The sequence below is a fragment of the Equus caballus genome, chromosome 23 (assembly GCF_041296265.1).
Source record: "Equus caballus isolate H_3958 breed thoroughbred chromosome 23, TB-T2T, whole genome shotgun sequence".
In the NCBI taxonomy this organism is placed as follows: Eukaryota; Metazoa; Chordata; class Mammalia; order Perissodactyla; family Equidae; genus Equus; species Equus caballus.
In genome coordinates, this window is record NC_091706.1 from 53,558,182 (window position 1) to 53,585,917 (window position 27,736).

General features: G+C 39.1%; 2 protein-coding genes across 2 annotated transcripts; one reads left to right on the plus strand and one right to left on the minus strand.

Annotated features, from left to right (window-relative positions):
* Window positions 1-2,921: 2,921 nt before the first annotated feature.
* On the plus strand, window positions 2,922-3,536 carry LOC100053263 (interferon omega-2). Its single transcript, XM_001497725.4, has one exon. It carries the CDS (start codon window positions 2,949-2,951, stop codon window positions 3,534-3,536), a length of 588 nt encoding a protein of 195 aa, XP_001497775.1. The 5' UTR covers window positions 2,922-2,948.
* Window positions 3,537-22,400: 18,864 nt separating this feature from the next.
* Window positions 22,401-27,379, minus strand: IFNE (interferon epsilon). Its single transcript, XM_005605033.4, has 2 exons — window positions 26,628-27,379; window positions 22,401-24,313 (listed from the first exon to the last, which is right to left on the minus strand). The coding sequence occupies exon 1, from the start codon at window positions 27,250-27,252 to the stop codon at window positions 26,671-26,673; it is 582 nt and encodes a 193-aa protein (XP_005605090.1). The 5' UTR covers window positions 27,253-27,379; the 3' UTR covers window positions 22,401-24,313; window positions 26,628-26,670.
* Between the last annotated feature and the right edge of the window lie 357 nt (window positions 27,380-27,736).

Consider the following 27,736-nt stretch of genomic DNA (forward strand, 5'->3'; position numbering starts at 1 on the left):
ATAGGCAGCAGTGAGTCAACTGTTTCTCCAGATCCTTCTGATTCAGAGGATGAGAAGATTGAAGTTGATGCTGAGAGCACAGAGTTCCCCTACGGCGACACGGCCAATTAGCAGTGTCCCCAGCATGGGTGACACTGATAACACAGCAGCCTGCAGAGTATTAGAAAGGACGAGGGTTACCCTAGTGCCAGCTGCACACTTCCATTTCAAGTGGCAGAAAAATCTACTCCCTTATACCTATTTAAAAGGGATTCTGTCTACTTTTCCTTAGAACTTGAAGTCAGTGAGTTCAATTGATTCATACCACACCCTGTTGCTATGCAAAACAATAGACACCAATCCTTTGGTCCTGAAGTGGAAGTCAGGGTTCTTTGTCTTCTCACTCTCCTTGCTCTACTGATTTCACGCTGTGGCTGCTTGTGGGTTCATAAATCTCATGTCCACTTCTATCCTTCACTTCTTTTAACAGATTACTTCCAGGAAAGTCATTCTCTTAAATCTCCTTAAGGTTTTGGATCTTTGGTACCTTCAGGATAATCCACCCCTCCAGATTTATATTTCTCTACAAACAGTTGTATAAACAAATATAATCCAAATAGGGTCATTGAGAAGATTAAGATTTTAGAACAGTGGCTGGTCCATGGTTAGCATGCAATAAATTTCAGTGTTATCTTTTTTAAATATCATTATTATCCAGATTTAGAGCAGAATCTTTTAGCACCATCCAATTTCCTTTCTCATAATTCTAGATTTCTAGAGGCAATCTTTCCATTGTCCGAGTGGTTGATCAACTAGGTGGAGAGCTCAAGCAAGGGCTGATACCTCCTATCCTGCCAGACAGAGTTAGTGTTCTAGCAACTGAGGGTCTGGTTGCCAGTCTCTGTGAGCTGGTTGGTGAGACTTCCTTCTCTCCTCAGAGCTGATCACAAGTGGATTAAATGAAACAAACATCAGATGGCTGGGCTTGCAAAGCTGAAGGCAGGCCATTGACCCAGGAGTTGGTCTTTGAGCTTCTGGCAGAAGCGGCTATTGTCCTGCCTTTGTGTTGTTCAACATTGGCCCTCGTTCTTCCCCTCCGCCACACCCTGCTCCCCAACTTTGCTGCACTGAATTTTGCTAACTTAGAATATGTCATTTCATCAGCAGAAAAGTCACTTCTCTTTTTTCACTTTCATGACATTCAGAATTACGTTTGTTTAATTTTTTCCCACAAAGAACTGTCAAGTTTTGCTTTCTAGGAAAGTTGAAATGAGAAACAAAAAGTCTGAAGTCTTGAAAATCGTAGAGAAAAATAGCCCAGGCCCTTTGCCGTTCTTTCACTTCTCTTGTTCATGTTAACCTCGGGATGAAACAGAAAGAAATACAGCAGCAGGACGACAGACTGCCCAGGAAAGCACTATGTAAAAAATAAGTTATTGAAATAATTTTTGTTGTTTTCAAAATTTAAAATGAAATATCATGCATAAGTAAAGTAAAGAAGGCGTTTCTCTCTGACATAACAGTCTGGGCCTTACTGCCCTGCATTCTGAGCATGAGACAGAAATGGATGAGCAAAGAAGCCCAACAGTTGAATGAACAACAGACGATCACTAGCTTCCATAATGTAAGTTTCTACTCGAAGATGTCATCCTTCAATCCCCTGTGCCCAGCTCAGACATTTTGAGCATAACAAGTGTTCAATAGTTTAAGTAAAAAAGTTGAACAATAAAAGCTATAATTGGCAAAATAAAAATTATTTGCCTACTAAAGGTGAAATGATGACAATTTGGTAATTCCGCCACCTCCTTAGAGAAAACGAACTTTTACTCTCAGCACCTGAGGGCTGTTGACTCTTTTGATACCTGGGGCCTTCAGGTCAGGAGAAGAGGAGGTCACCACTGAGAATTCGGGTCCTTCACACACTCTAGGAGCCAGGGCCAGGGTCCTGGAAGATTGATTGTTCCACGAACAAAGAAACAAACCCCTCCTCAGTAGGGGAATTCTAAAGTCCTCAGGATGTGGTGAGCCTGTCCCCAGGGAGTGAGTCCAGGAGAGTTTGGGTTGAAGACACTGTCACTCCAGAGGAGAAGTGTTACTAGATGTGATAAATACCTTTTCAGTGAGGTGGTACTGAGAAAATACAATTACCTTGGAATTAGAATCTCCACACCTACATGCACCAGAAAAGGACCAGGATTCCTGCTGGGGGTATTGGCACAGCCTGAGGAGCACTACAGACTGGTTACAAAATGGCGGAAAGAAAGGGCAATATCTGTATCAGTCCGGACTTTGTGGACCCAGTGAAGTATAACCACGTGGACCTGCATGAATGTATTCTAGAAAGAAGAGAAACATTGGAGAAGCTCATTCACTTGTAATCATCAGGCACAGCTGTGAATAAAACAGTAAATAAAACTCGGTCATTTGTTCTAAAGAGCTTGTTTACCATATGTAGTCTGGTAAGTACCTAACAAAATGCAGAAACCTCTAGGGCTGAGGGAGACACTCTCCATATGTAAAGTAAGGAGGGTAAAATCATAGTCCAAAATCAAGGCCCAATATTGTCCTTAACACAGAGAAGAGCAATTTTGTATATTAAAAAATGCACGTGAGTATGTGTGTGTATGAGTGTTTACATATCTGCATACACTTCAGGCTTTAGGACAAAGAACTTTCTCATTTGATTAATGAGTATCCATTTGGATTGGCACATCTGAAGTTTACTGGGAAAATTAAACTTCTGTTGCAAAACTAACAGTTTAGATTGATGACGTCTTCTTAGACCACATGGAGAATACATAAATGAAAACAAAAAAAGGAAATAAAAGTGTAGAGAAATGTTTAGAAAGTGAAAATTACAGTGTTCCCTATTTAATGGCCATGCTTGGAAAGAATGTCATCAGAGAACCTCGGGTCCAAGGTTCAGAGACACCCAGCTCAGCCAGGCCAGCAGCACCCTCGTTTTCCCCATGGCCCTCCTGCCCTCTCTCTTGACGGCCCTGGTGGTGATCAGTTATGGCCCTGGTGGAGCTCTGGGCTGTGACCTGCCTCACAGCCACATCCTGGTTAGCAGGAAGAACTTCGTGCTTCTGGGCCAAATGAGGAGAATCTCCTCCGCAATCTGTCTGAAGGACAGAAAAGACTTCAGGTTCCCCCAGGACATGGCGGATGGCAGGCAGTTCCCAGAGGCCCAGGCCACGTCTGTCCTCCACGAGATGCTCCAGCAGATCTTCAGCCTCTTCCACACAGAGCGCTCCTCTGCTGCCTGGAACACGACCCTCCTGGACGAACTCTGCACGGGACTCCTTCGGCAGCTGGAAGACCTGGACACCTGTTTGGAGCAGGAGATGGGAGAGGAAGAATCTGCCCTGGGAACTGTGCGCCCTACACTGGCCCTGAAGAGGTACTTCCGGGGGATCCATCTCTACCTGAAAGAGAAGAAATACAGTGACTGTGCCTGGGAGATTGTCCGAATGGAAATCATGAGATCCTTCTCTTCATCAACAAACCTGCAGGGAAGGTTAGGAATGAAGGATGGAGACCTGGAGTCACCTTGAAATGATTCTTCTTGACTACTGTGCCGTGTCACCCTTGCACCTGTCTTTGGTCATTTCGAAAGTCTATTTCTGCTTTAGTCACAGAACTTATTGAGTTAATTCAGCTAATACTTTGTCAGTTATATTAAGCAAGAATATTTTTAAAATATTTAGCTCCAGGGTCCCTAAGAGATGACTCCTTTGGTATTATTTATTTATTTATTTATTTATTTAATTTCCATTCCTTCTTACATCTATGATATTTATAATATTTAGAAATTATATATATAATTACGTGTTCATCTTTACATTGTATTAAATTTTGCAAAATATATTTACCTTTCCATGTTATTAAATCTGCATTTTGTTTTATTTATTAAATTCTTATTAAAGAAAACTTCTTCAATTTGTTTATTTTAAAATAAAAAGTCCAAACCATCATTTTGTACACAATATGGAGGCATAGAGGGTGAAATTTATTTACTCATGCATTCCATTCATATTATACATATAAATTGAGTATCTAAATGACAAATTGTCTAATTGCTGGCAAGAAATATAGGTGAATAAAGCAAATACACGTCCCGCTATGTCAAACTCTTGAGTCTTACAGTGAAGGAGACATAAAAACATCCTAATGTTTATTTTATTTCAATTAAATTAAAAACTGCAAAGAGAAGTACAGGAAAATGATGTTCTCACACCAGAAGTTTTAGGTACAAATGATGCTGGAAAGGAAAAACAATATTAGATGTCCTCTCCAAGGTGCCTGGGAGATATATAAGTGCAGAGGCCTTATCAGCAGTTGGGAATATGGGTCTAGAATTTACAAAAATGCCATGGGTGCAGGTACTAATTTGGGATTCCTTACTGTGTATCTGGGCAGGAGGGCATGGGATGGATGTGTCACCTATAATAGAGTGGACGATGAGGAGAGGACCTAAACTTAGTCCTGCAGACCCTCAACAGTTAAAGGTTGGGCAGAGGAGAGTCTGCAATGAGCCCTGAGGCTGAGTGGCCAGTGGAGTTAGGACACATGGAGACGGATAGCAGGGAGACTACTGAAGGGAAGAGTGTGTTTAAAAGACAGAGTGGTGCTTGCAGGGCAGGTGTGGACTGAAGTGTCCCAGTAGACCTGAAAACAGATGCCACTGGGGACCTGAGCAGGATCTGGGTTAGCAGAAATAATGGGACAGAAACCAGATGGGAGTAGGTTGAAAAAGAAACACAAGAACGAGAAGTAGGGATACTGTGCAGAGAAAATTATCTTTGTAAGTGTGCTTGTGAAGTGGAAGAGAGAAAGAAGGTGGTCCCTGGAGGAGATTGTGGGTTAACATGCCCATGCGTATTTTTTCTTCGTGTTTTCTGAGAATCATTTTCAAAGAATGGATGAATTGGCACAAAATGTATGAATATTTTTAATATTTGACTTATTTGATTTCTATTACTTATTTAGATATTTCACATAATATATTGCTTATTTGGCTAAAAAGTAATTTATCATTGTTCTAATTAATATCACTTTGTAGTGATTTCAGTGTTAACATATTTGCTTGCTCATTTCAGTTATCTTTTCAATCAAGTTTCATTTTCTTGTATCAGTTACTTCATTTACTCTAGTTTTATGTAGGTCATTTAAATTATTTATTTATAATTTTATAATTTCTAATCATTGACGTAAACGTTTTCTATAAATTATAGCCATATTCTTTTGATGGACACTTGTTTTTAATTTCCCCTGTGTACGAAGAGCTGGACAGTTCCTTGCCTATTTCTCCAGGAGCTGTTGAGGACAGAGAACCAAGCCTCCTCCTAGTACATTCCTTTTTTGATTTTATACATATTCAGTTCCCTTTCTTGTTAACCTGTTTTTACATTAAATTCAATATTCCATTAGCAGATTTTTTCTAATCTATGATATGAGGTGAGAATCTAAATTGCTTTCTGTTAGAGTGCCAGAGAATTTTCCCAGAATATTTTATTGAAATGTTATTTCTTTCCTTATAACAAAGGATACATCTATACCAGAAATCTAATTAATTCTGATAATACAGCTATTTTTGAGATGATTTTCTTTATCTATATGATCACTGCATTTACTCGTGGCTACACTCATGTTACTATGGATACTTTAAAACTCATTTAATGCTTCTGATTGAGGTGGTTTAGGTAAAGAAGTCCTTTCTATTTTTTTAATATTATTGCTTGCATTACTTCCTGATTAACTTTAGAATTGTTCTAAGGACAAGAGCATTGGCTTCATGAAAAGCATAAACATTTGTGAATACCCAGATGACTAATTATACCAAGGAATGAGCCCTCCAATAAAAATGAATGAAAGAAATTGGATCAGAGAATCTTTTTCCCAAAACTGAAGGCAAAGAACAATTATTAAGTAATATGTAGGAAAAATTACAATACTAGCCACAAAAAAAAAAAAAAGACCAGGGAGCAAGAGAGTTTAGTGATTGCATAAATTCAAATTTAAGAAATGTTGACAGAAATCGGTAATATAAAACTTAGGGAATCCTCCATAACTCACAATATAGTATTTGGTATTGACCCACCCATTCTGCCCTTTGGTGTACATACATATGCATAATTTTACTTTCCATTCATTTTGTTGTATTTAATGTGAAAAACTTCTCCTAGCTAGCTCTGTACTGTCACCTTGCCCTGAAAATCTCCGTAGTCATATCCTGTTTAATACCCAGAAGTTATTAACTTGCATGTTCCAAAGTATTGGAGAACCAAGAAGCAGTGGGGCAATGCATAGCTGGGGATGAATGAGCTTCTGCCCCGCTGAGCTGCCAGCTCACCCTGCACAGGTCCTGTCCAGGCTCTGAACTGCAGCTGCCCAAGATATGCGGTCAGCTGGAGAAGAGGACGAGGGGAGATAGGGTCATGGCTGTGGTGGCCATGAGCTTCTGCAGGAGATCACGGTGCAGTGTTAGTGGGAGGCAGCTGAGTTTTGTTGGGCTGCAGGAGCGTGAGTGGGAACATAGCCACACCTCTACCCTCCCCACCTGCCACACCCTCCTCTGCAGAGGTCAGGGTGCCACTGATGTCCAGTCAGGCACAGAAACTCAGTAAACAGAGGGAGCTGCAGCACCGATACGGCCCACATGTCTGTACCAAACAAGCTAGTAAAGAATCCCGTGGCTCATAGCACCTATGTTTAGGTGCTTATGAGTTCTGATTCCACTAGGAGGAGACTGCACCTGTCACATGATGCCCAATGCTCAATAAACAAAGCATCAAGAACTATGAGAAAGTTGTAAGAGCCAGCAGCAGCTCAAGAATTTGAAATGTAAGAGACTTGGCAAATTCTGGTATATCCAGCTCTTGAATGCAGATTAAATAGGAGATGTCAAGTTGGTTACGTTTAAGTTACAAATGTGTTGTTTGGCCAAGTTGGAGGTCTGCTGGTCTGTCCTGTGGAGGATCATGGTAAGCTGCTATATTTATGGTTCTCTGCCTCCAGCTACATTTTAAGGTGAGTTGCAGGATGGCTGATTGGAGGAGGCAGCTGGAACCTGAGATCAGAAATTCAATGAAGGTAGAAAATAAACACTTCATATAATGCAAAATGTATACACCACCCAAATTCAGTTTTTAGAAAACGCTGCTGGTCAAACATAGAAGGAAACATCCTCAGGATGATGAGACTAATTTGTAACAGGTATAAGGAAAGTGATGACCAAATCAACTGCACTGAAAAATGTCTGTCTCAAGGGAATGTCGCCTGCTATGACTGGGACAAATGGGAATTGGAGAGAAAGAACTTATTGTTTCTTTATGTAATACTGTCCTGGAGAAAGGATGCTCAGATTCTCAGCAATATCTCTGATTCTTGTGGACAGTGATATTCCCAGAATTGGTAAAAAGCTCAGAGTGTGGAGTCAGAGAACCAGAATTCCAAAATGAGGCCCAGAACTTCAGAAAATTATTTAATCTCCCTGTGGCCCTGTTTTCTTCTCTATTCCAGGAGGATAATGAAAGAACCAACATCAGCCTGGTTTGTTAACAGATATAAAGATCAGAGAAACTCGAGAGTCAAAGACCATAAAGGAATAGAGCAACACATTTTAAGATATTAATTTTAAAAAGTCTGCCAAGCATCATAAAAAATTTAAATCTCATGAGATTGAAAAATTTTATAACGTATAATAGAGTATTAACATTTTCAATATAGAAAAGGCTCAAGAAAAGTTTAAGAATGCCATAAAAATCTGAGCAAAAGAATATAAAGAGGCAATTTACAGAAGCAGAAATAACTGAGAGGATAATATACATATGCCAAATCATCAGCCTGTCTAGTGATTGTGGATTTTTAAAATAAATGAAATTTCAAATGAAAAATCTGATAAACAACAGCAACAAAAAGATTGCTTAGTGATGGGTAGGGTACAAATGCATCCTCATGCAGAGTTGGTAGAGGCACAAAATTTTCAAACATTATTGGTGCTTAGTTTTGTAGCATCTATCTAAATCACCAGACCCAGCAAACATAGTAGAGGTGTTTATCTTACAGAAATACTAAGTGAATGCTCAAATTGTTTCATTGTGAAGCATTATTTATATGAAAAGTAATTGAAGTCAACTTAATATGCCATTACAGGTGAATAGTTAAGTAAACTATGATTCCTTCACATTATATTGTGCAGGCACATTAAATTAAACGAGGTAGATCAATGCTCACCAGCAGCCAAGGGTGTTCCTGACATTATCAGTGTTTTCTTGAGTGAAAAAGCAAGTTAACGAATAAGAATGATCACATTGGTGAAACTGATATCCAATTATTCCTAAAGATTAGGATTTGAGGAAATAAAGAATAGAAATGGGATTATTTGATGTCTTGTTTTCTGGAACCTAAATATCTCTTTATTTACTTCTAAGAATTAGCTATGTATTTAAAATTGATTTTTTACGTTGTTTCCAACATTTCTATTAGATTGAAGCAAAGGATGTTCATCTTAGCTCAGTGGCCCACATGTTGAAAGTGGAAATGGGCACTGTCTTTGTACCACGAGGAGAAGATGTGGGGGGAAATGGTTTACTGGATTCTTTAAAAGGTAGAACGGACGGCATTGACCACTTAAAACCTTCGGTAGCAGTCAGAACGTTCCACCAATACAGAAAAGAGAGAATGGTAGTGAATGTTTCTCCTTTAATAAATAAAAACTTTGAGATAACTTTATATAAAAGTAATGTTTTGAATCTTGGAAGTTCATTGCCTCTTTAACATATGAGTTTTCTTAGTAGTATGAATGAATAAAAAGCATGTCTTGATTTTTTGTTCAGACTCTTCTAGGTCTTGGAGTTGTTTCTGCTCCTCTTGACAGTGATTTGTTTCCTTTATAGAGCCTGAGTTTGCATCACAAAAGAGTCCTCTGATTCAATATTCTGCTCCAAATTTACCTTTAGCTGTTCCGTCAGCTAAGAAATCCTCCATGGGTCTCTATTCCAATCAGTAGGGAACTCATGGATGAAAATAACATGGAGGGTCTGCTGTGTGCCGTATGGAAGTGACACACTGAACAAGGTCTTCTGGTACAAACTTAGCAAAGATCTCCTACCTGCAGAGAATATCAACCTAAATCGTAAGTTTTGACATATATATCTCTCCATAAAACCATCACAACAATCAATGTAATGAAGATAACTGTCACTCCCCTCCAAAATTCCTTCATGCACCTTTGTCATCCCTTCTTCTGTCCCTCTCCAACATGCCCCCAGCCCCCATCAGCCAGCCATTTCCGTCCCCATAGAGAAGTATGCATTTCCTAGAATTTTGTGTAAATGGGATAATACCATATGTATTCTTTTTCTTCTTTCATTTCAGCTTCAAAAATTTAAGATTCATTCATACTTTGTCATGCTTCAATAGTTGATTCCTTTTGTTGTTGATAACCTTCCATTTTATGGATATATGATAATTTATCATTTCACTTGTCGTTTGACAGTTTTTTTCAGTGTTTTGTAGTGCAAATGAAGCTTCTCTGAACCTCTGAGTATAAGCCTTTATGAGGACATATGCTTTCATTTCTCTTAGGTACATATCTAAGAGTGGAATGGCTAAATCATATGGAAAGTATATGTTTTATATTTTAGGAAACTACCAAACCATTTTCCAAAGCGGTGTACCATTTGACATTCTCACCAGCAAAGGAGACTTGCAATTACACCACATCCTCTCCAGCACTAGTTATGGACAGTCTTTTTAGTTTTAACAGTCCCCATAGACAGGAAGCAGTATTTAATTGTGCTTTCAATTTGCATTTCCCTAATGACTAATGATGTTGAGCATCTTTTCATGTCTTTATTTGACATTCACATGTCTTCTTTGGTAAAATATCTGTACAAATCTGTCCAAAAATTTTTTACAGAGAAAGATTTAAAGGATTTAAAGAACTTCCATTCTTCAGTTCCAACTTTTGTCTGAGTCATGATGTGACTCAGGTCACAGGCTAGACAAGAGGCACATCTTTCTTTTCTTTTCTTTTTTTTAATACTTTTTGGTAAGGAAGATTGGCCATGAGCTAACATCTGTTGCCAATCTTCTTCTTTTTTTTCTCCCCAAAGCCTCAATACGCAGTTGTATATCCTATTTTTAGGTTATTCTAGTTCTTCTATGTGGCATGGCTTGAGGAGCAGTGCATAGGTCTGTGCCTGGGATCCCAACTGACAAAGCCCTGGCCGCCAATGCAGAGCCTCCGGACTTAGTCACTTGGCCACAGGGACAGCCCCAAGAGGCACATCTTACTGTTCCTCCAACAAAAAATGAGTGTTTCCCATCTGTTGTTCCTGCAGAATCTGACATTAGGTACCCTGAGATGCTGGGGGATGCTGGCCAGCTCTAGAGAGCCAGCCCCATGCTGTCTGCCCTGAGATGTCTCTGCAGCATCTTCAGCCCACGATGTTTGGGATGAGACCCTCTTGGAGAAATTCCACACTGGACTTCATCGGTAGCTGAAACAGCTGGAGATGTATTTGGGACAAGAGAGAGTTTTAGAAGAGAATTTGATGGAAGTGACTGTCTGTGAAGAGTTACTTTCAAGATATTAGCCTTTCCCTGAAGAAGGAAGGATACAAACCCTGTGTTTAAGAAATTGTCACAGTGGAAATCAGCAGGTTCCTTCTCTCTGTAACAAACTGGTACCAAAAAAAAAATAAGGAAAAAAGGAAGAGAACCAGACTGTCACAAAACGGTGACCACATGATTCTTATGAAGCCCAAGTAGTCATGCATTTTCGAAGTTGCTTTATCAACTGAAAACTGAAGCCTAGAATCAACATTGGTGACTTTAAAAGCAGAGAAATATGGATTATGTTCAATGATCAGCATGACAGGTTTAAATTTGTTTTTACGTATTTATTTTTTACATAGCATTTTTTTAAAAATAAAATGTTCCCTTTATAATGTATAATTTTATTTTATAAAAATACATGGAATTTCTCAAAAATTGTGTTCATGTGTTCAATTTTTACGTCTAAATCAATGGACACACAGACTGTAGGACCGTAGATGTTTTTCCATGTGAGATCTACACCAGAAACAAGGAATACCTGTACTTCCCAGACTGATTCTGGGGTTGAATCTCAGGGAAGTGTCTTCATTCAGGACCAATGGCCACATTAAGTTCTTGGGATGAGGGAGCATCTCCAGGCACGTGTCATAAACTCTATATCAAAATATTCTGGCTCTAAGAGAGCTTCAGTCTGTTATCGTCTCTATTTGGGGATAAAAATTGAACTTGCTTAAAGGCAAAAATAGATGGTTTATTTTGGCAACCCAAAGTATGTTAACACCAACTGAGAAGCTTCACTCACACCAGAGATGATGTAGCACAGACTGGACCTTCTCCTGTCACACTCTGAAAGCTTGGAGAACAGGTGCTGACTATTAGGAAACCTATCAGACTCATCTTAGGCATCTACAAGCAGGCCTTAAAAGTATGTCAATTCATCTGCAGTGCTTTATCACTGCCACACGCACATAAAAATACAAAAAGGGCAAAATCTTATTAAGCAGCAGCAGAAACAGAAATTATTAACATGGGAGAATTCACTCACTGTCTTTCTTACCTCAGGGACTCTCTCTAAAGAAACTCCTGAAGTCGTCTGAGTCTTTGTCGTGTGTGCTCAGAATAATGCATTACAGGGAAAGAGAAGCAGATCCGGAAAGGACCTAAAACAAGCAATGGAGCTTTCATATTGGACTGGAGGGAACATTTTGGGCAAAGAGTTGGGAAGAATGGATCCAGAAAAGTGCTGGTGTGCTCACACATGCCCCAGATAGGGGACCCAGCCCCCAAGAGTGAAGAACTCTCTTTCTGTCCTTTTCCTTGAACGAAAATAAAGTGGATTCCCCAGGTTGTTGTTGATTCTTACAAACTAGAGGCTATTTCTTGAAGCACAGTTTATAATTATTATCTGGAGGGAGGTGCGTGTATGTGAACAGAGAGGATGACAGGAAAAGTGGAAGAAACTTTAAGCCTGTTGTGAAGAAGTAAAATTTGCATGGACCGTGAAACTATGGGTTAACATTGAGTTTTCTAAAATTAAAATTCACAGCGAGTGAGAGAAAATTTCTTACTGATGACTCGACTTTGACTTAAAGAATATTTTGATTTCTGAGTATTACACTTTCCCACTTAATAAGAAAAAGTAGATGAGTCGATAGTAAATATAACCCTCCTCCCTCAGCCTCCTTGTCCATGCCCCCTAAGCCGTTGACTGGCCCTTGGCTGAAATACGTCAAAGAATGATAAGCTCTCACTTTTATGGTAACAAGTCCAGGGACATGGACCAGTAAAGGGCTGGACATGCTTTTATAGACAAGAAGTGGCAAAGGAGAGGGCAGAGCTTGAGTCATAGACCTGGGGAGCTCCCATTCACTGTGTATCCATCCTGTTCTGATATTGCCTCTTAACTAAACTTATTCCTTTGATTATATCTATATAAGAAGGATGGAAATACGTGTAGGTAAGTTGTAGTTTTGGATGCATCATTAAACAGCACATCCATCTTAAGCGGGAAATGCTTAGTGTAGGAGAATATCCTGCAGGGAGGATAGGCGGGAGCATGGGGGGATGCAGTCAATGCCACTTGACTGTTCATGTGGTCCACAAATAACCTTGCTTGAAACACTTGTGAGTACTAGGAGAATTTAGGTTAGCTGGTCCAGAAGCCATTCTGTATCATTCATACATGGGTGCCTGTGTGTGTGTTTGTGGGGGTTCATATTTATGTGCCTTTGTTCGTGCGTGTGTGTGTTCTTGTGTGTGTATGCAAGTGTTTTCCTGAATTCGGTGAAAGCTATTGGGCTACAGAAGCAAAAATCCTAGTCCTTATCATGTAATAGGGTATAAAAAGCATTTAGAATATTAAAACTTGTCAGCTTTATTTAGCTGTGGTTATGTTGCATGTTCCATTTTTTCTGCCTTTGAAAAATGTTACTCTCTTAAAGCTTGAAGATAATGCACTCTGCTCAGAAAATGGCATGGGGAAGCCATTGTTAAACGGTATTGTTGGTTCTGAATGCTTAAAATCAAGTTGAAATGTTGCAGGTTTGAAAACTTTTGAATGAGAAAATGGACTAAACAACGTAAATCTGAAATATAATACAATTAAAATATTTCTGCTCTGATTATTTGATGATGTAGATACATCATTTTTTCCATAGTGTTTTATTTATTTTTGGCTTGTTTTCTTTCTAAGGGGAAAATTTCATAAAGATTCTACCTTAACGCTATTTTCCTGGAAAGTATCTAAACTGGGATTTTCAATTTGAACCAGTAGAGGGCAGAAGAACATTAGTTACTAGAATGCGTTTACTCAATGTATCAACGGTAAGAAAGTAACTCTAGATATTCATGTCTTAGTACATTTGGTTAAGCAACATAACACCATGCTATGGTCATCCTTAATGAACATAGCTAAGGCTTTTGTTTTTTACCAGCAGTCAGTCATTCAAATATGCTCCTTAGCGAAGGAAAACCAGAGGACAAAGTTATTAAAATCAGGATGGAAAAAATTCCCTTAAAAAACAATTATATTGGACTGTCTGATGTGGTCAGATTAGATAGAAAATAATAACACAGGCACCGGCCCCATGGCTAAGCGGTTAAGTTCACACACTCCACTCTGGCAGCCCAGGGTTTCACCGGTTCGAATCCTGGGCACGGACATGGCACTGTTTATCAGGCTATGCTGAGGCAGTATCCCACATGCCACAACTAGAAGGACCTACAACTAAAAATACACAACTATGTACTGGGGGGCTTTGGAGAGAAAAAGAAAGAGTAAAATCTTAAAAAAAAAAAAAAAAGAAAAGAAGAACACAGAACTGGTATTCGGCTGACATTACCATTTTAAAGCCCATCTTTTCCCCTCTGTTTTGCATTATTTACTTGTTTTAGATTCCCATGAATATATTTGCTATTTAAATAAAATGACACTGAAGATTTTTTGTACAAATTGTTTTCAAGTTAGTTACAATCGATAATGTGATCAGTAACATGGATTTTAATTTTTTTTGTGAGGAAGATTAGCCCTGAGCTAACATCCGTGCCCATCTTCCTCTACTTTATATGTGGGATGCCTGCCACAGTATGGCTTGACAAGTGGCGTGTAGATCCACACCCGGGATCTGAACCGGCGAACCGGGGTCTCCGAAGCACAACGTGCGAACTTAACCACTGAGCCACCGGCCAGCCCCAGTAACATGGATTTTTGATCTACCTACCTGGAACAATTCAAAACAACCTATTCATCAGTATTTAACATGAGAAAACTAAACTGGCATCTCAAATATTTTGATGTGATATTTGTAAAAAAAGACATAATATACATCATAACTTTAAAGATTCCAAATTAATGAGAAATAAACAAATACATGCAAATAATATCAAGCATGTTTCTTGCAAGCAAGAGAATATTCTGTTAAACCAGAACATTATTTATAAAAATTAGGTAAAAGGCAACTATGCCTATTTTCCCCTCTAGTATTTAATATTGCAGTGGAACAATAAACTAAAAAGTTGTAAAACAAACAAGAGGAGTCAAAATTATTGTAATATGTAGATAATGTGGTTCCTTCAGGTACAAGTGCAACTCCCTTTGTGCCCTCCTAACAAGTGTCCCACCATAAACCTAACCACTCTCGCGTCCTCTGTCACCACAGACTGGTTTTGCCAGTTTCTGAACTTCCTGTAAATGAAAACACACTTCAGGTACTTTTGAATATCTAGCTTTTCAATCAGTAATATGTCTGTGAAATGATCCTTATTGTTTCTTGTATCAATAGCTCATTATTTTCATTGGTATGTATTGTTTTGTTTTTTTGTTTTGGTGAGGAAGATTGTTGCTGAGCTAACATCTGTGCCAATCTTCTTCCATTTTGTATGTGGCACGCTGCCATGGCATGGCTTGATGAGTGATGTGTAGGTCCAAGCCCGGGATCCGAACCCACTAACCCCAGGCCACCAAAGCAAAGCATGCAGAACTTTAACCACTATGCCAATGGGCTGGCCCCTGTACTGTTGTTTTTTGAATAGATCAAAATACATGTGTCAATTCTAGTATTAATGTACTTTTTCTTTATTTCTTTGGCATAGGTGGGGGCTACTATGATTAAACCTTCAGTGAGCATGCTTGGACGTTTCTTTTGGTGGACCTAAGCAACAATTTCTTTTGGATATATACCCAGGAGTAGAATGGCTTTGTCATGGGGTTTGTGTGTACATGTTTACCTTTATAGACACTGCCAAACCCTTTCCAAAAATTTTAATAATTTACGCTCCCATTGTCACCAAATGTATGTCAGTCTTTTTAGTTTTTTAGTTTAATCTTTTTAGTTTTAGCCATTCTTGTGTGTGTGTTATGGAATGACACTTTGGTTTTAATTTGCATCCCATGAGCAGTAATGATGTTGAACACTTTTTTTCAAGGTTTACTGATCATTTGGATATCCTCTTTTGTGAGGTATCTGTTCAAATTTTTGACTGCTTTTAATTGGACTCTTTCTCATTGACACTAAAATACGTATCTTAAAAGATATGCAAGAAAGCTACAGATGTAAATAGGCTGAAGAGGCAAGTGAGTTCATAACCTCCTGAATCTCTCACCCTGGTTAGTCTGACAGCATCACAGTGGACTTTGGTATCCCGTGAGGCCCTCTGATCCATCCAAAATGCCTCCTTAGTAGAGCTTTGCTTTAGATTCATACTCCCTGCCTGTAGGTGGGAGATCTTGGCTAATTCTGTACAAGAATTCTCAATGTCTTTCTTCCATACATTGTGTCCCAGAAGTTCTTCCTTCATGTTAATTTCATCAGAGCTTCCCTTCTGATAGGGATAGAGACAGATGCAGAGATTTCTGCTATAACTTATTCAGCAATTGCTGGATCAACTAAAAGTAGGTTTGGAACAGGATACTGAGTTAGAGTAGTCCTTTTTAAGTGCAAATATTTGCTCAAAAGAGAAAATAAGTCAATACCAAGAGGTGCAGAAACATAGATCCAAGATCTAGAATAGTGCTGAAGAGAAAAATCAGGATGGGCTTTATTCATCCATAAACCATTATGAAAAACCATACAGTAAAGACGATGTCAGTCAGCATCCAGGCATCAGAACTATATTCTTAGAGTTAAAGCAATATTTTTATTCATTAAATGAGAAATCACTAAAATTCTCTTATTTGTGTATTAGCAGGAAAATAAGATTGTTATCCAAAATTCCGTCGGTTCCACCTTCAGTTTTCAATAGCGTCCAGTGTCGTGGTCCCTCCACACTGTCTCTGAGGATACAAAGGAGGAGTCATCTTCCAGTACCCACCACAGAGAGACTGCACTAAGACAAGCTCCTTTTCCTTCAGAAAAATAGAAATACTGGACACAATTTAAAAGAGTCCATTTTAAACACATAGCTAAGAAGAAAAAAAAAGGTAAAGATTCCCAGTTTCCAGAAACTAAAAGGGAGTTTAAAGATCTCATTTCTACCTTCCATCTCCTCAAATCCTCCTCTTCAGGAATAGTGAGACATCAGTTTTCACCAGTGTAACCATTCTTACTCCTTAACTTGCTTTTTCACTCAACAACACTCAATGTATTTTGGACAAGCTTGGATGCAGGTGAACATTCTTTACCTAAATGAATTTAATGGCTGTATAGTATCCTGTAATATGAAGGGACCATTGTTTACTTAACCCGTCCTCTATAACAGTGCACTAATTAAACTACAGTTATCCTTTATATAAATAAAGCTGCAATAAGTAAATTTGTGTACACATTTGGGCAGGTATATGGACAGAGTATTTCCGTAATATAACTACCTAGGACTGTATTTGCTGGGTCCAGTGGTTTAAAAATTTTGGTAGATTTTACAAAATTAACCACTGGTGTTTGAAAACGTTACACTTCAGCTGTGTATGTGTGTGTGCTCTTACCCCACTATCACCAAGTCATCTCGTTGTTTATCAGATTTTTCACTTATATGAAAAATCCATGATCACTAGGAAGGCTGATTATTAGGCATATGTACATTATCTAGTTGTAGCTATTTCTGCTTTTGTAAATTGACTTTGTATTCTTGCTCATATTGCTATTGGGTTATTAAACTTTTTTGAGCTCTTTTATATTGAAAATATTAATACTCAATTATATGTTTAAGATTATTTCCTTATGTATTTAAATTTTCTTGATAGTTCTTTACTGGACAGACTTGTTAAAAATTCATGTATTATAATGTGTTGTTGTTTTCATTTCTGGGCTTGGGTCTCACATCACTCAGGAATAGCTTTCCCATTTGAGGGTTTTAAAACTTTTTACATACACATTTTTCTAACATTTAATAGGTCTGTTTTTGTTTCATATATTTATAACCATAGCCGTTCAGTGATTTAGTGACTTTTATTACCCTCACTTAACAGCTGGATGGACTGAGACCTAGAGAGACAGAGTAACATGCTCATGGCCATAAAGTATGGCAAAGCCGGTATTGAAACCCAGGCGATATGCCTTCAAAGCCCACTCTCTTATTTCCTCTTATTCCTTATACATCATATTTCATTTTGTGTATTGTGGGAGATTTGGAATCTAAGTTTTTCCCCCAGATAGCCTATTTTCCCAACAACATTTATTGAATCAGTCAACCTTTCCCCTTTGTTTCAAAAACAATCATTACTCAATCATCAGTTCTCATATATACATAAGTATATGCCAGGGATCTTAAAGCAATTTTATTTGTATATTTTTGTGCCAGTATACACTTTAAAAAGTCGTATTTTTAAAGTTATCTTTCTCTTTAAATAAACAGTTATATATGTCCCTACATAAAATATGCTTTTGCAAGGGCATATGAAAATACAATTCAAGTTGTTTTTGGAATCCATCTTTCCCAGGCTTTTCCATCTGGATTCTGCTCACCCCGTCCTGCACCCTATTCCTCCATGCCCTGCATGGCAGAACCCCTCACAATATTTCCCCCTTACCCCTCTCTTTCTAAATGCCCAGAAATGCTCTTCAAACCATCTCTGACGCACAGAGAGTTGCCCTTTTTTGGTCCCTGCCACTGTTTCGCTAGATCCATTCTTCTACCCATCTCCTAATTGCTTTCTTCCTTTCTATTACAAATATTGCTCTATATTTTTCTGGAGATCATTCCATTTCTGCATCACTGTCTACACTTTTTATATACATCTAATGCAGCATGGTAAAAGAGTCCTAAACCAAGCAGAGATGCACAATCTTCCTTAGAGGATACCTAAGAGGGAAAGGCTGTAAAGACTCATTCGTTTTTTATTCTGCTCCTGTTAATATTTCAATGCATATGAATTTGTATACAGCTTGTATCACATATTTAAATAAACAAGTAAAATGAGGACTTGGAGCTGATGAGGGAGGAGGCTATAGGAGGTCTACTGATGATTCTGACTCGCAGCTGCCATTGAAGGGTGATGCTCAGGGTGCTTGAGGTGATTCTGGCAGTTGTTCTGGAAGGCAGGATCCTGGTCCCATTCTCTTCAGAGGACGTGGCCTGTGCCCCCATTTACGGTTTGATCTCTACTCTTAACAGATCCTGTGAATGCCATTTTCAGTAGTACTTCATGATTAAGTGTGGGTAGCAGAGAAAGTCAACATTCACCCCTACGTGGAGAGACCTTGAGTATCCTTCTTTACTTCTAATTTTCCTTAAATTTTCATCGCTTTTTTTTTCTGAGGAAGATTTGCCCTGAGCTAACATCTGTTGCCAATCTTCCTCTATTTTGTGTGTGAGTCGCCACCACAGCATGGCTGCCAACAAGTGGTGTAGGTCTGCGTCCAGGAACTGAACCCAGGCCACTGAAGCAGAGCACACTGAACTTAACCACTAGGCCAGGGGGGTGGCCCCTTAGCAAGTTTTTTAATGAAAAGAAAGCCTCACCTCATTTCCACACTGACATCCTCCCAGAGACTGTATTCTTTTGCTTTTGTATTGAGGCTTATTCCTTGGAAGATTCTCTTAATTTCCAGGCTTGGTTCCTCACTGTTCAGGAGGGAGGGGTCTCTTCTTCCCCCTTTCCCGCCCCTAATACATCTCCAGTTGTCCACCTGCTGCTGAGGCCCAGTGAGGAATTTCCCCATCTGGGTCTCATCCCAAATAGCCCAAGACCCTCTGTGCTGCAAGGCTGAAAATCTGCTGGTGTGCGCATGGACACAGTGGCCTGGCCTTTTGTCAGTGGCTGGCTGTCTTCCATCAGCCTCTGAGGGCATCTGAAGTCTTTCCTATTCTCCAGGCATGACAGAAGCAAAATTCTCATTTGGTACAGAAGCTTTGAGATCTCTTTCTTGACCAGATTATAACCCTGAGTCCAAGCCCGGCCCAGCGAGCAAGTAGGGCTGGAGCAGAGTTAGGACTGCAGTTAGGGGTATATCTATTTCTTCAAAACATGTTTTTATTAGGTATGGGTTTTAGTTTACTGGATGTATATCCAGGATGTGATATCATCTGAATTGTCTAAACATGTTTATATATTTTCTATTTTTTCTTATGTCCTGAAGATGCCTAGCTTGGGCCTAAGTGGTACTGCTCTTAGATTCATACCAGTGTGAGCTTGTGTTGGGAGTCTTAGTTGCATATGATGACAAGGAATATCCTAAGAAGAGCCCATCCTGAGGAAGAAGAGAGTTATATCTACAACCTCATCTAATCACAATAACTCTGCTTGGGAGCAGAAGGTCAGCTTTGATAAAGCCATGTGGTATAACACCAGGATCACCCTTGGCCCAACCCTTACAACCATGTACCTGAATGCTGTGAAAGAGAAGAACAACTCGTAGTTTTTGTTTGTTTTCATTTAATTTTTTCATATTTATTTTTTTTCTTTTTCCCTTTTGAACCCCTCCACCCATTTCTCCTACCCCCACCCTTCACTTCCGGCAACCACCGATCTGTTCTCTGTATCTATGAGCTTGCTTTTTTTTTTTTTAGATCTTTTTATTTATTTTTATTTTTAATATGTCTGGCATTCGTTGCATAAGACAGTACATAACAATCTGAGAGAGATGCTTTAGGGAAGAAATCTTTCTTCTGGAAATTTACTCTCTGCCCCATGTATGTATAATGTCACACAGAGTTTTTGATGTCCAAGACCTCAGATATGGACCCAAGTTCCCTAAGGAACTTTGTGCCTAGAACTTATAGCATAAACCTGTTGGTGGAATCTCTAACACTCTTTTTCCACAGGACTCTTGAACTTACATCTTTGAGAAAATTTCCATGTAGAGTGCTACAACTGAAACTCTGAACTGTCCAAATTCCTCTCCTGGCCCTTCTAATTTCAACCCATAGTAGAAATACACTTAACCAGAGGCATTTGGGGGATATTTTGTTACTTTATTTATTTGAGCTCCTGAACCCTATCCCGCCAGCAAAGAATGTGTCCTCTTTCCCCTCCTCCGCTACTAGACACAAATGGGTCCTTTAAGGTATTTTTCCTATAATCCCATAATTTGCTCTGGGAATATCCTTACTTCCTTCTAGTCCCACCCAGCCTCTTTCTCCTCCACTTATCCCTCCCTCATAAGAAGTGAGAATAGATTAGGAGCTGCTACTAAAAAAACGTCTGCGCTACTGAATAATACACCAGATAACAATTCAATTCTTAAGGCTCTCAAATTAACTCCATTTTTATCAGATTGATAACCACCTTCTTCATCTGACATGAACAGAAATGAATTTCTGTTATTTGGAATAATTAAATTTCTCCCCCACGGATCTCTGCCTTATTTAGTACAGGGTATATATTGAAACTTAACTTGGAATAAATTTCACTAAAACAGTGTGCACTTAGCTTTCTTATGTAGAAAAAATTACATGATTTATGGGTCAAGGGAGCCCTACTCTTTGGTCTACTCAAACCTCACTCCACTGTCCCAAGAAGTACACATCTCCACCTTCAGTGACGAAAACTTGGTTGAACAGGTTTCCACAATTCAAAGAAGCTGGGATTCTTCTTGCACTGAAAGTAAATCCATGGACTGTTTCTGTGTTATGATTTCTTCTTTGCAAACTTGCAATGTGACTCTGGCTACTTACCTCTAAACACTCACTACATGCTGGCTATCTTCTCCAAACCCATAATGTTTCAAGCATACAATCCAAAGGAATGAGGAAAAGTGCCATCAAGTCTTTACTAAAATCTAGTAGAAAAACCAATCCAGTGGCCACTCATTTTGGACAATAACAAGATAAGCGGTCTTTTGAATATAACAGTAGGAAGAGTGTTACAGTTTGTAGAATTATAAAATCGAGCCATTTAGACTATTTGCATGTATCATTTTCATAATCTTTCCAATATATTGTTTTTAATAAACTGAACCAAAAATAGATCCTATTGAAACCACCCAAGTTGGTGCCAGGGGTTTCTACATAACTTGGCAGTTGAAAGCATGACTAACCATCATCAGGCTGAGAGGAACCAAAGGCCCATAAAGAGTGGGCTCAGGAAAGGATTTTCTAAGATGACCAGAACAACCAGAAGAGAGGCTCCCACTTGGACTTCTGCCCTACACATCCTTATTTTATTGCGCCCTTACCATACAGGAATAAAAACCACCCTTTCATCAGAGAAAGATAGATGCTTTGAGTTTTACTCCAAGATGTAGCTTTTCCAAATGGTCCATCTGGGAAGAATAAACTGAAAAACAAAAATAGGAACTTAACCTCTTAGTAGACATATCTAAACAAGACTTCCTCGTCTACATGTAGAAGTGACCATGACAATATGGTAATGATATAGCCCTTCTTTCTTTTAATGCTGGATTTTTTTTTTTGAGGAAGATTAGCCCTGAGCTAACATTTGTCCCCATTTTCCTCTACTTTATATGTGGGTTGGCTGCCACAGCATGGCTTGATAAGCGGTGTGTAGGTCTGCCCAGGGATCTGAATAGGCGAACCCTAGGCCACCGAAGCGAACGCATGAACTTAACTGCTGTGCCACCTGGGCCAGCCCCTAATGCTGCATTTTTAATTTCTTTATTCATCCAACACTTAGATTGCCCCTGTTGTGTGCTGAAGAATGTTCCCTACCATGAAGTAGGCCATACCCTAGTTGGAAGAAAGAGACGTAATCTGTTACTTGTGTACAATGTGTTTTATGACATGACAAGAGTTGTGTTTTGGAGGAGCAAATAGATTCAGACAAATTAGACATAAGGGCTTTTTGTGAAGGGAACATTTTTTAGTGAGTCACGAATAGCAAGAGAGAGATGTTAACACACATTAGGAAGAGAATATGTACCTGGCTAAGGAAATAGCGTGTGAGTTTGGGTTTTTCTAAGGCTATAAATGGAAAATCTGCTATTGGAGGTCAGGTGCCAAGAAAGCAGACTCTGAGACAAAAATTAGCATGTAAGAAGTTTATTAGGGAGTGTTATGGGATCAACACTTACGGGAAGAGAAGGCAAGAGGATTGAGCAGAGGGAAAGCTGAGCTGCAAGGCAGTCACAAAGTGGCCTTGGTCAATTACGGGGAGGCCTCTGAAGCTGGCATGACCCTTCAGAGGTGGAGTGAGGAGTCTGAGTCTTTATATTTCCACACCACCCAGTCACTGGATACAGGCAGACCCCAGGAAGGGGGAAAACGGGCTCAATGACTCATTTCAGCAATTCCAAGAATGACCCTAAAATCTCTTTATTTACCAAACACCTATACTTGTCAATAGAGATTACTGGATCAGTTTTCCATCTTTCACCTTAGAATCCTCTATTTTTTAGAGGTGTGTCTCCTCTGTGTCCACAACATATTCTTTGTCCAATCAGTTATTGCTACAGTTGTAGTTTTGATTTCATTCAACCACTGGCACGAGGACCAGAAACCCTTTCAGAAAGAAACTTGGTTTGGACCATTTTCCTTAAAAGGCAGTTATTGTCACGGGGTGCACCTGGGGTGTTGTGGTCTCTACACACAGCTTCTTTAAGAAGGAAAGAGACCATCGAATCTGTTGCTGTGAAAAGGCAGCGATAGAAAAAAACTATCCTTACCAACTCTCTCCCATTTAGCGTACTTAGTTCTCTCCAGCTATCGTGGGAAAATATGAGAATATGAGACCATTAACGTCAAGGAGACCATGGCTTCATCTGTTAAGTCTACTAAGGTTATCAAGAAATGGGGTGTGGTTTATAATGTGTAGTCACATGACCAGCAGCATCAGCATCATCTAGGAACTGTTAGAAATGCAAATACTCAGGTCCCACTGCAGACCTATTGGATCAGAAACATTGGGGGTGAAGCCATGTGATCTGTGTTTTAACAAGCCCTCTAGAGGATTCTGATGCATGCTGGAGGTGAGGCTTAATTTACTACAGATGATAAGCATCCCAAGCCAAATCCACAAGGGGCCATGTTTGTTGTTCTTTTTTTAAATTTCAGAAATAAAATTATTTAATTTTTTCCTGGTTATAAAATGAATCCATATTCATGGGAGAAATATTTAATCCAAAAGGTGTAAGAGAATGGAAATTCTATCATCCAGATGGTACTACTGTGAACATTTTAGTGCATTTCTTTTAAGACATTTTTCATGCATATTTTATTTGTAGAAAATACAATGATGCTACACTTGTTATTTCGTAACCTGTTTTTGATTTAATAATCTACGTAGCTCAGTGCGTGTAGTTGTCAGAAGGATAACTCAGATGACCCAGCCAGCAAGGACAAACGAACTTATCTTTACTCTGAGCCCACTACTAGCAGGATGTCTAGCCTTTTAAAGTGTTTCTCTTCCTCAATATCTCCAAGTTTAGAACTCTGGTTTTAAAGTTTTAAGAGGGCATATATTTAGAAGCAAGCAATTTTTATCTTGTGATAGGCAGTTAAAACAGTCATATAAGCAGGATGTCAACTTAAAGCTAAATGGGGAAACGTTAGCATGTAAAGTATTGGTTTTTAGCTTCTAAATATGAATATTATTTCTGTTCTAAGTTACCACTGGCAGCTCCTCATACTGTTCTCAGTTCTTAGTAAAGAAATGTCCACAGGTAGAAAATGTCCTTTCTTTAATTCAAAACTGCAGAGAATATGTGAACTTGGAATAAGGAAAGCCAGGAGCAAATTTTTATCACTAACGTTACCATTATTATTTCGCGGTAGTGTTGCACAATGTTGTTCAGGTTTGTGACGTCTAGAACACCTGTGTAGGCTTCGAGTCAGGCAGACTTGGGAGGGAATCGTTGCTCTGGCACTTGCTGGCTCTATGGCTTGCTTGCTGTGCTGCTCTGAGCAAGTTACTTCACCTTTAAAACCTTGTTCTCCTCGCCTGAGAAAAGAAGAGAATAATGAACTATCTTGCCAGATTAATTTGAGAATTGAATGATGTGTTAAATGAAGGATTTGGTTTTGAAAAGTCCCTGGTTTAAAGAAAACAACAAAAATTCTAGAGACCGTGAGAAGCAAATGACCTGTATTTGCAGTTGTGTGGGGTAAATATTTTTCCTCTCTCCACTTCCCAACCTCTATGTGAACTTAAAGTTAAGTAGGCCAACTCCTGAGCTGAAATGTGAAGTTGACAGGCTTCCTCCTGACTGGCCGGCCTCTGCTCCCCTGCCCCTTCTGCTACTGCAGCAGACCTTGCCTCACTCTCAGGATCCGATTCAGTTCCTCCTCGTCCTTTTCAAGTGAAATCTGGCAGTGTTCAGCCGATAGTTAATACACTTAACCAATTAAACTGAAATGCAATACGTTTTGTTTCTCAGCAAGCTTTTACATTCAGTGATAACTTTTATCTCAAGTTATCCAACGAATCTGAAGCAGAACATGACATAAAGTAGAAGTAGCCCCAGATTTTTGGGATCATGGCTCTGCTTCTTACACTGGGCAAAAGTCACTGTGACTATGGGAAAGTCATCAAGTCTCAGTGAGCTTCAGTTTCTCTGGCCCCACGTTTGTTCCATGATGATTTCTGGGAGCTCCCAGCTGGAAGAGCTGGATTTCTTCATCACCAGCATCTCCCAGAAACAGGAACCCCCTCCCTTGGCATGGGCATTCTTCTGTCTAGCCCTCCTCCTCCCGGCCACCCAACCAAGGGTAGGCTGGCTCAGTCCTGTTTCTTCTAACCCTCACCTAGCACTTCCTTTTACCAGAAAGACTCCTTCATGCACATTTCTGATAACTACGATTTGTTAGATACCTTTTTTTGGAGGAAGATTAGCCCTGAGCTAATATCTGCCACCAATCCTCCTCTTTTTGCTGAGGAAGACTGGCCCTGAGCTAACATCCATGCCCATCTTCCTCTACTTTATATGTGGGACACCTACCACAGCATGGCTTGCCAAGTGGTACCATGTCCGCACCCGGGATCCGAACTAGCGAACCCTGGGCTGCCAAAGCGGAATGTGTGAACTTAACTGCTGCGCTACTGGGCCAGCCCCCTGTTAGATACATTTTGATTTATTATTTTAATTTGTAACATCCACATGATTAAAAATTAAAATATAAAAATTTACTATAAAACCTCTCTGACCCTGTCTTTCTCATTTAGTCTCTTCTCTTTCACCCCAAATACAAGAAATCATTTAAATTTATTTCTTATATATTCTCTATTTATTCACAAACAGGATCAAATATAAAACTTATTTTACACTGTAATCTCAAATATAGCATTTTATACACACTGTTCTGCACCTTGCCTATCTGTTTACTCTTTTACTTTATTGTTTACTTTACGGGAAGAGAACCCTCATTCTTTTCTCCAGCTGAATAGTATTCCTTTGTGTGAATATACCTCAAATGTCTCTAATTAGAAGAATTTAGGTGGTTTCCTGTCTTTGGATAGTGTAATGCTGCAATGAATAATATTGTTTGTAAGTCATTTCATACATGTGCAGGCATTTTTATAGGATACATTTCCAGACGTAGAATTGATGGATCAAAGACTATCACAACTGTAATTTTGATAGATATCACCAGATTGCCTCTACAGTGATTGTACCAATTTCTAATGCTCTGACAAATTATAAGACCATCCCTCCCCAAAGTCTCTACAAGAGTGTTTTTATGTCAGACTTTGGGATTTCACCTGATAGGTTATAAATGGCATGTTATCCACTTTTAATTTGTATTTTTTATTATTATGAGTGAGGTTGAAACTCTTTTCATGTATTTTCTTCTTCCTCTGCAAACTGCTCATTCATATCCTTTGGCCATATTTCTATTGTGTAATAAATATTCAGTGTGTAATGATATTTTCAAGTCTTGCAATGCAAATTATTCCTATCATTTCTACCAATTTCTGGCAAATAAAGAAATCATTGGAATGGATGTTCTATGTAAAGAAAAATATTATTACAATGAAGACATATTTCATTCTATCTACTCCGCCAATTTTATGAAAATATACTCATTTGAAGAACAAGCTATGAAATATTAATGAATCTATTTTAACTCACAAAGATTTGAGTTGGATAGAAAATATAAAGTGAAATTATGAAATGAAAACAATTGTAGTCAATATGTATAATCTTAAAGCACAGACAAATATATATATACACATACACACACACACAAAACCAAAACAATATTACCATTTTATGACAAAAAGAAATAAAAATGTCTGGAGAAGTCCTCCCACCTACCCTATCGTTTTAACGCCTGCGGTTGGCTCCTGCTCCACATGGTTCAAGGGTCCATTCCTTGTGTGCTCAGCTTTCCTGTGAGTTGGAACACAAAGAACAGACACCGGTTGATTTCTACTTGGACAATGGTCCTGGCACAGCTGCTGTATTCCTGGTTTTCCAGGTAATCACGGATCCTTCGGAAGTACATTTTAACCTGTAGCCTAAGGTTCTCACTACCCAGTGGGCCACATTTCTGCTCTGCTTCCAGTCCCATGAGCGCTTCTAGGTATTCCAGCTGTTGATGAAGTTCGATGAGGAACGTCTCCATGTGGCTTTCCTCCCAAGCATCCAGAGGAATATTGGCCCTGAAGAGGTTGAAGATCTGCTGAAGCATCTCATGAAGAATGGCCAGTGCGTGCCTTTTCTGGTACTGGTGTGGATTCACAGACTTCTGGGGAAGCAGGAAGTTTCTCCTGTGTGATAGACACTGCTGAATTGCTGAGGGTTGCAATCTATTCAAGAGTTTTAAACTCTCTCTGTTTACTCTTCTTTGTTGGAAGAGAACTAGTTTCAGTTCTAGGGAGAAAATAGTGGAAGAGGCAAGCAGTACCAACATAATCTCAAAGAATTGCTTGTTTATCATGGCTAAGATCAAATACGCCACTTATCTTTGTACACACTTAGTAAAGCTCTAACTCTAGTGAATGTTTGCCTTTCATGCATCTCAGATTGTTCTGGAAGGTGTTCTCCTTTGTTGGTTTTGTTTTCTATTGCTGTCATTTCTCCAAGTTTATGCGTTAGGCTTTCTGGTTCCCTATTCATAGTGTTCATGGGCCAATTCTTCACTTTCCCCATTGTGTTGGCTGTTTGAGGAAGTAACCAAAAGAACTTGTTTCATTGTATGCATTCTTTGAGACAATTACAGACTAGTCATCCCATATGACCTTCTATTACTCTCTTTATTTATTACGTACAAAGTTTCACTCAACACAACATGCTTTCTAAATATTTAGTCAAGCTTAATAAATTTCTTTTATTGAGAGTAAGGTGTCTTTGTTTTTTTTAAAGAGTAGTCTTTCACAAAGTAATATTTATCAGAGGCTTAGCAGAACCTGTAAGGCACTCGG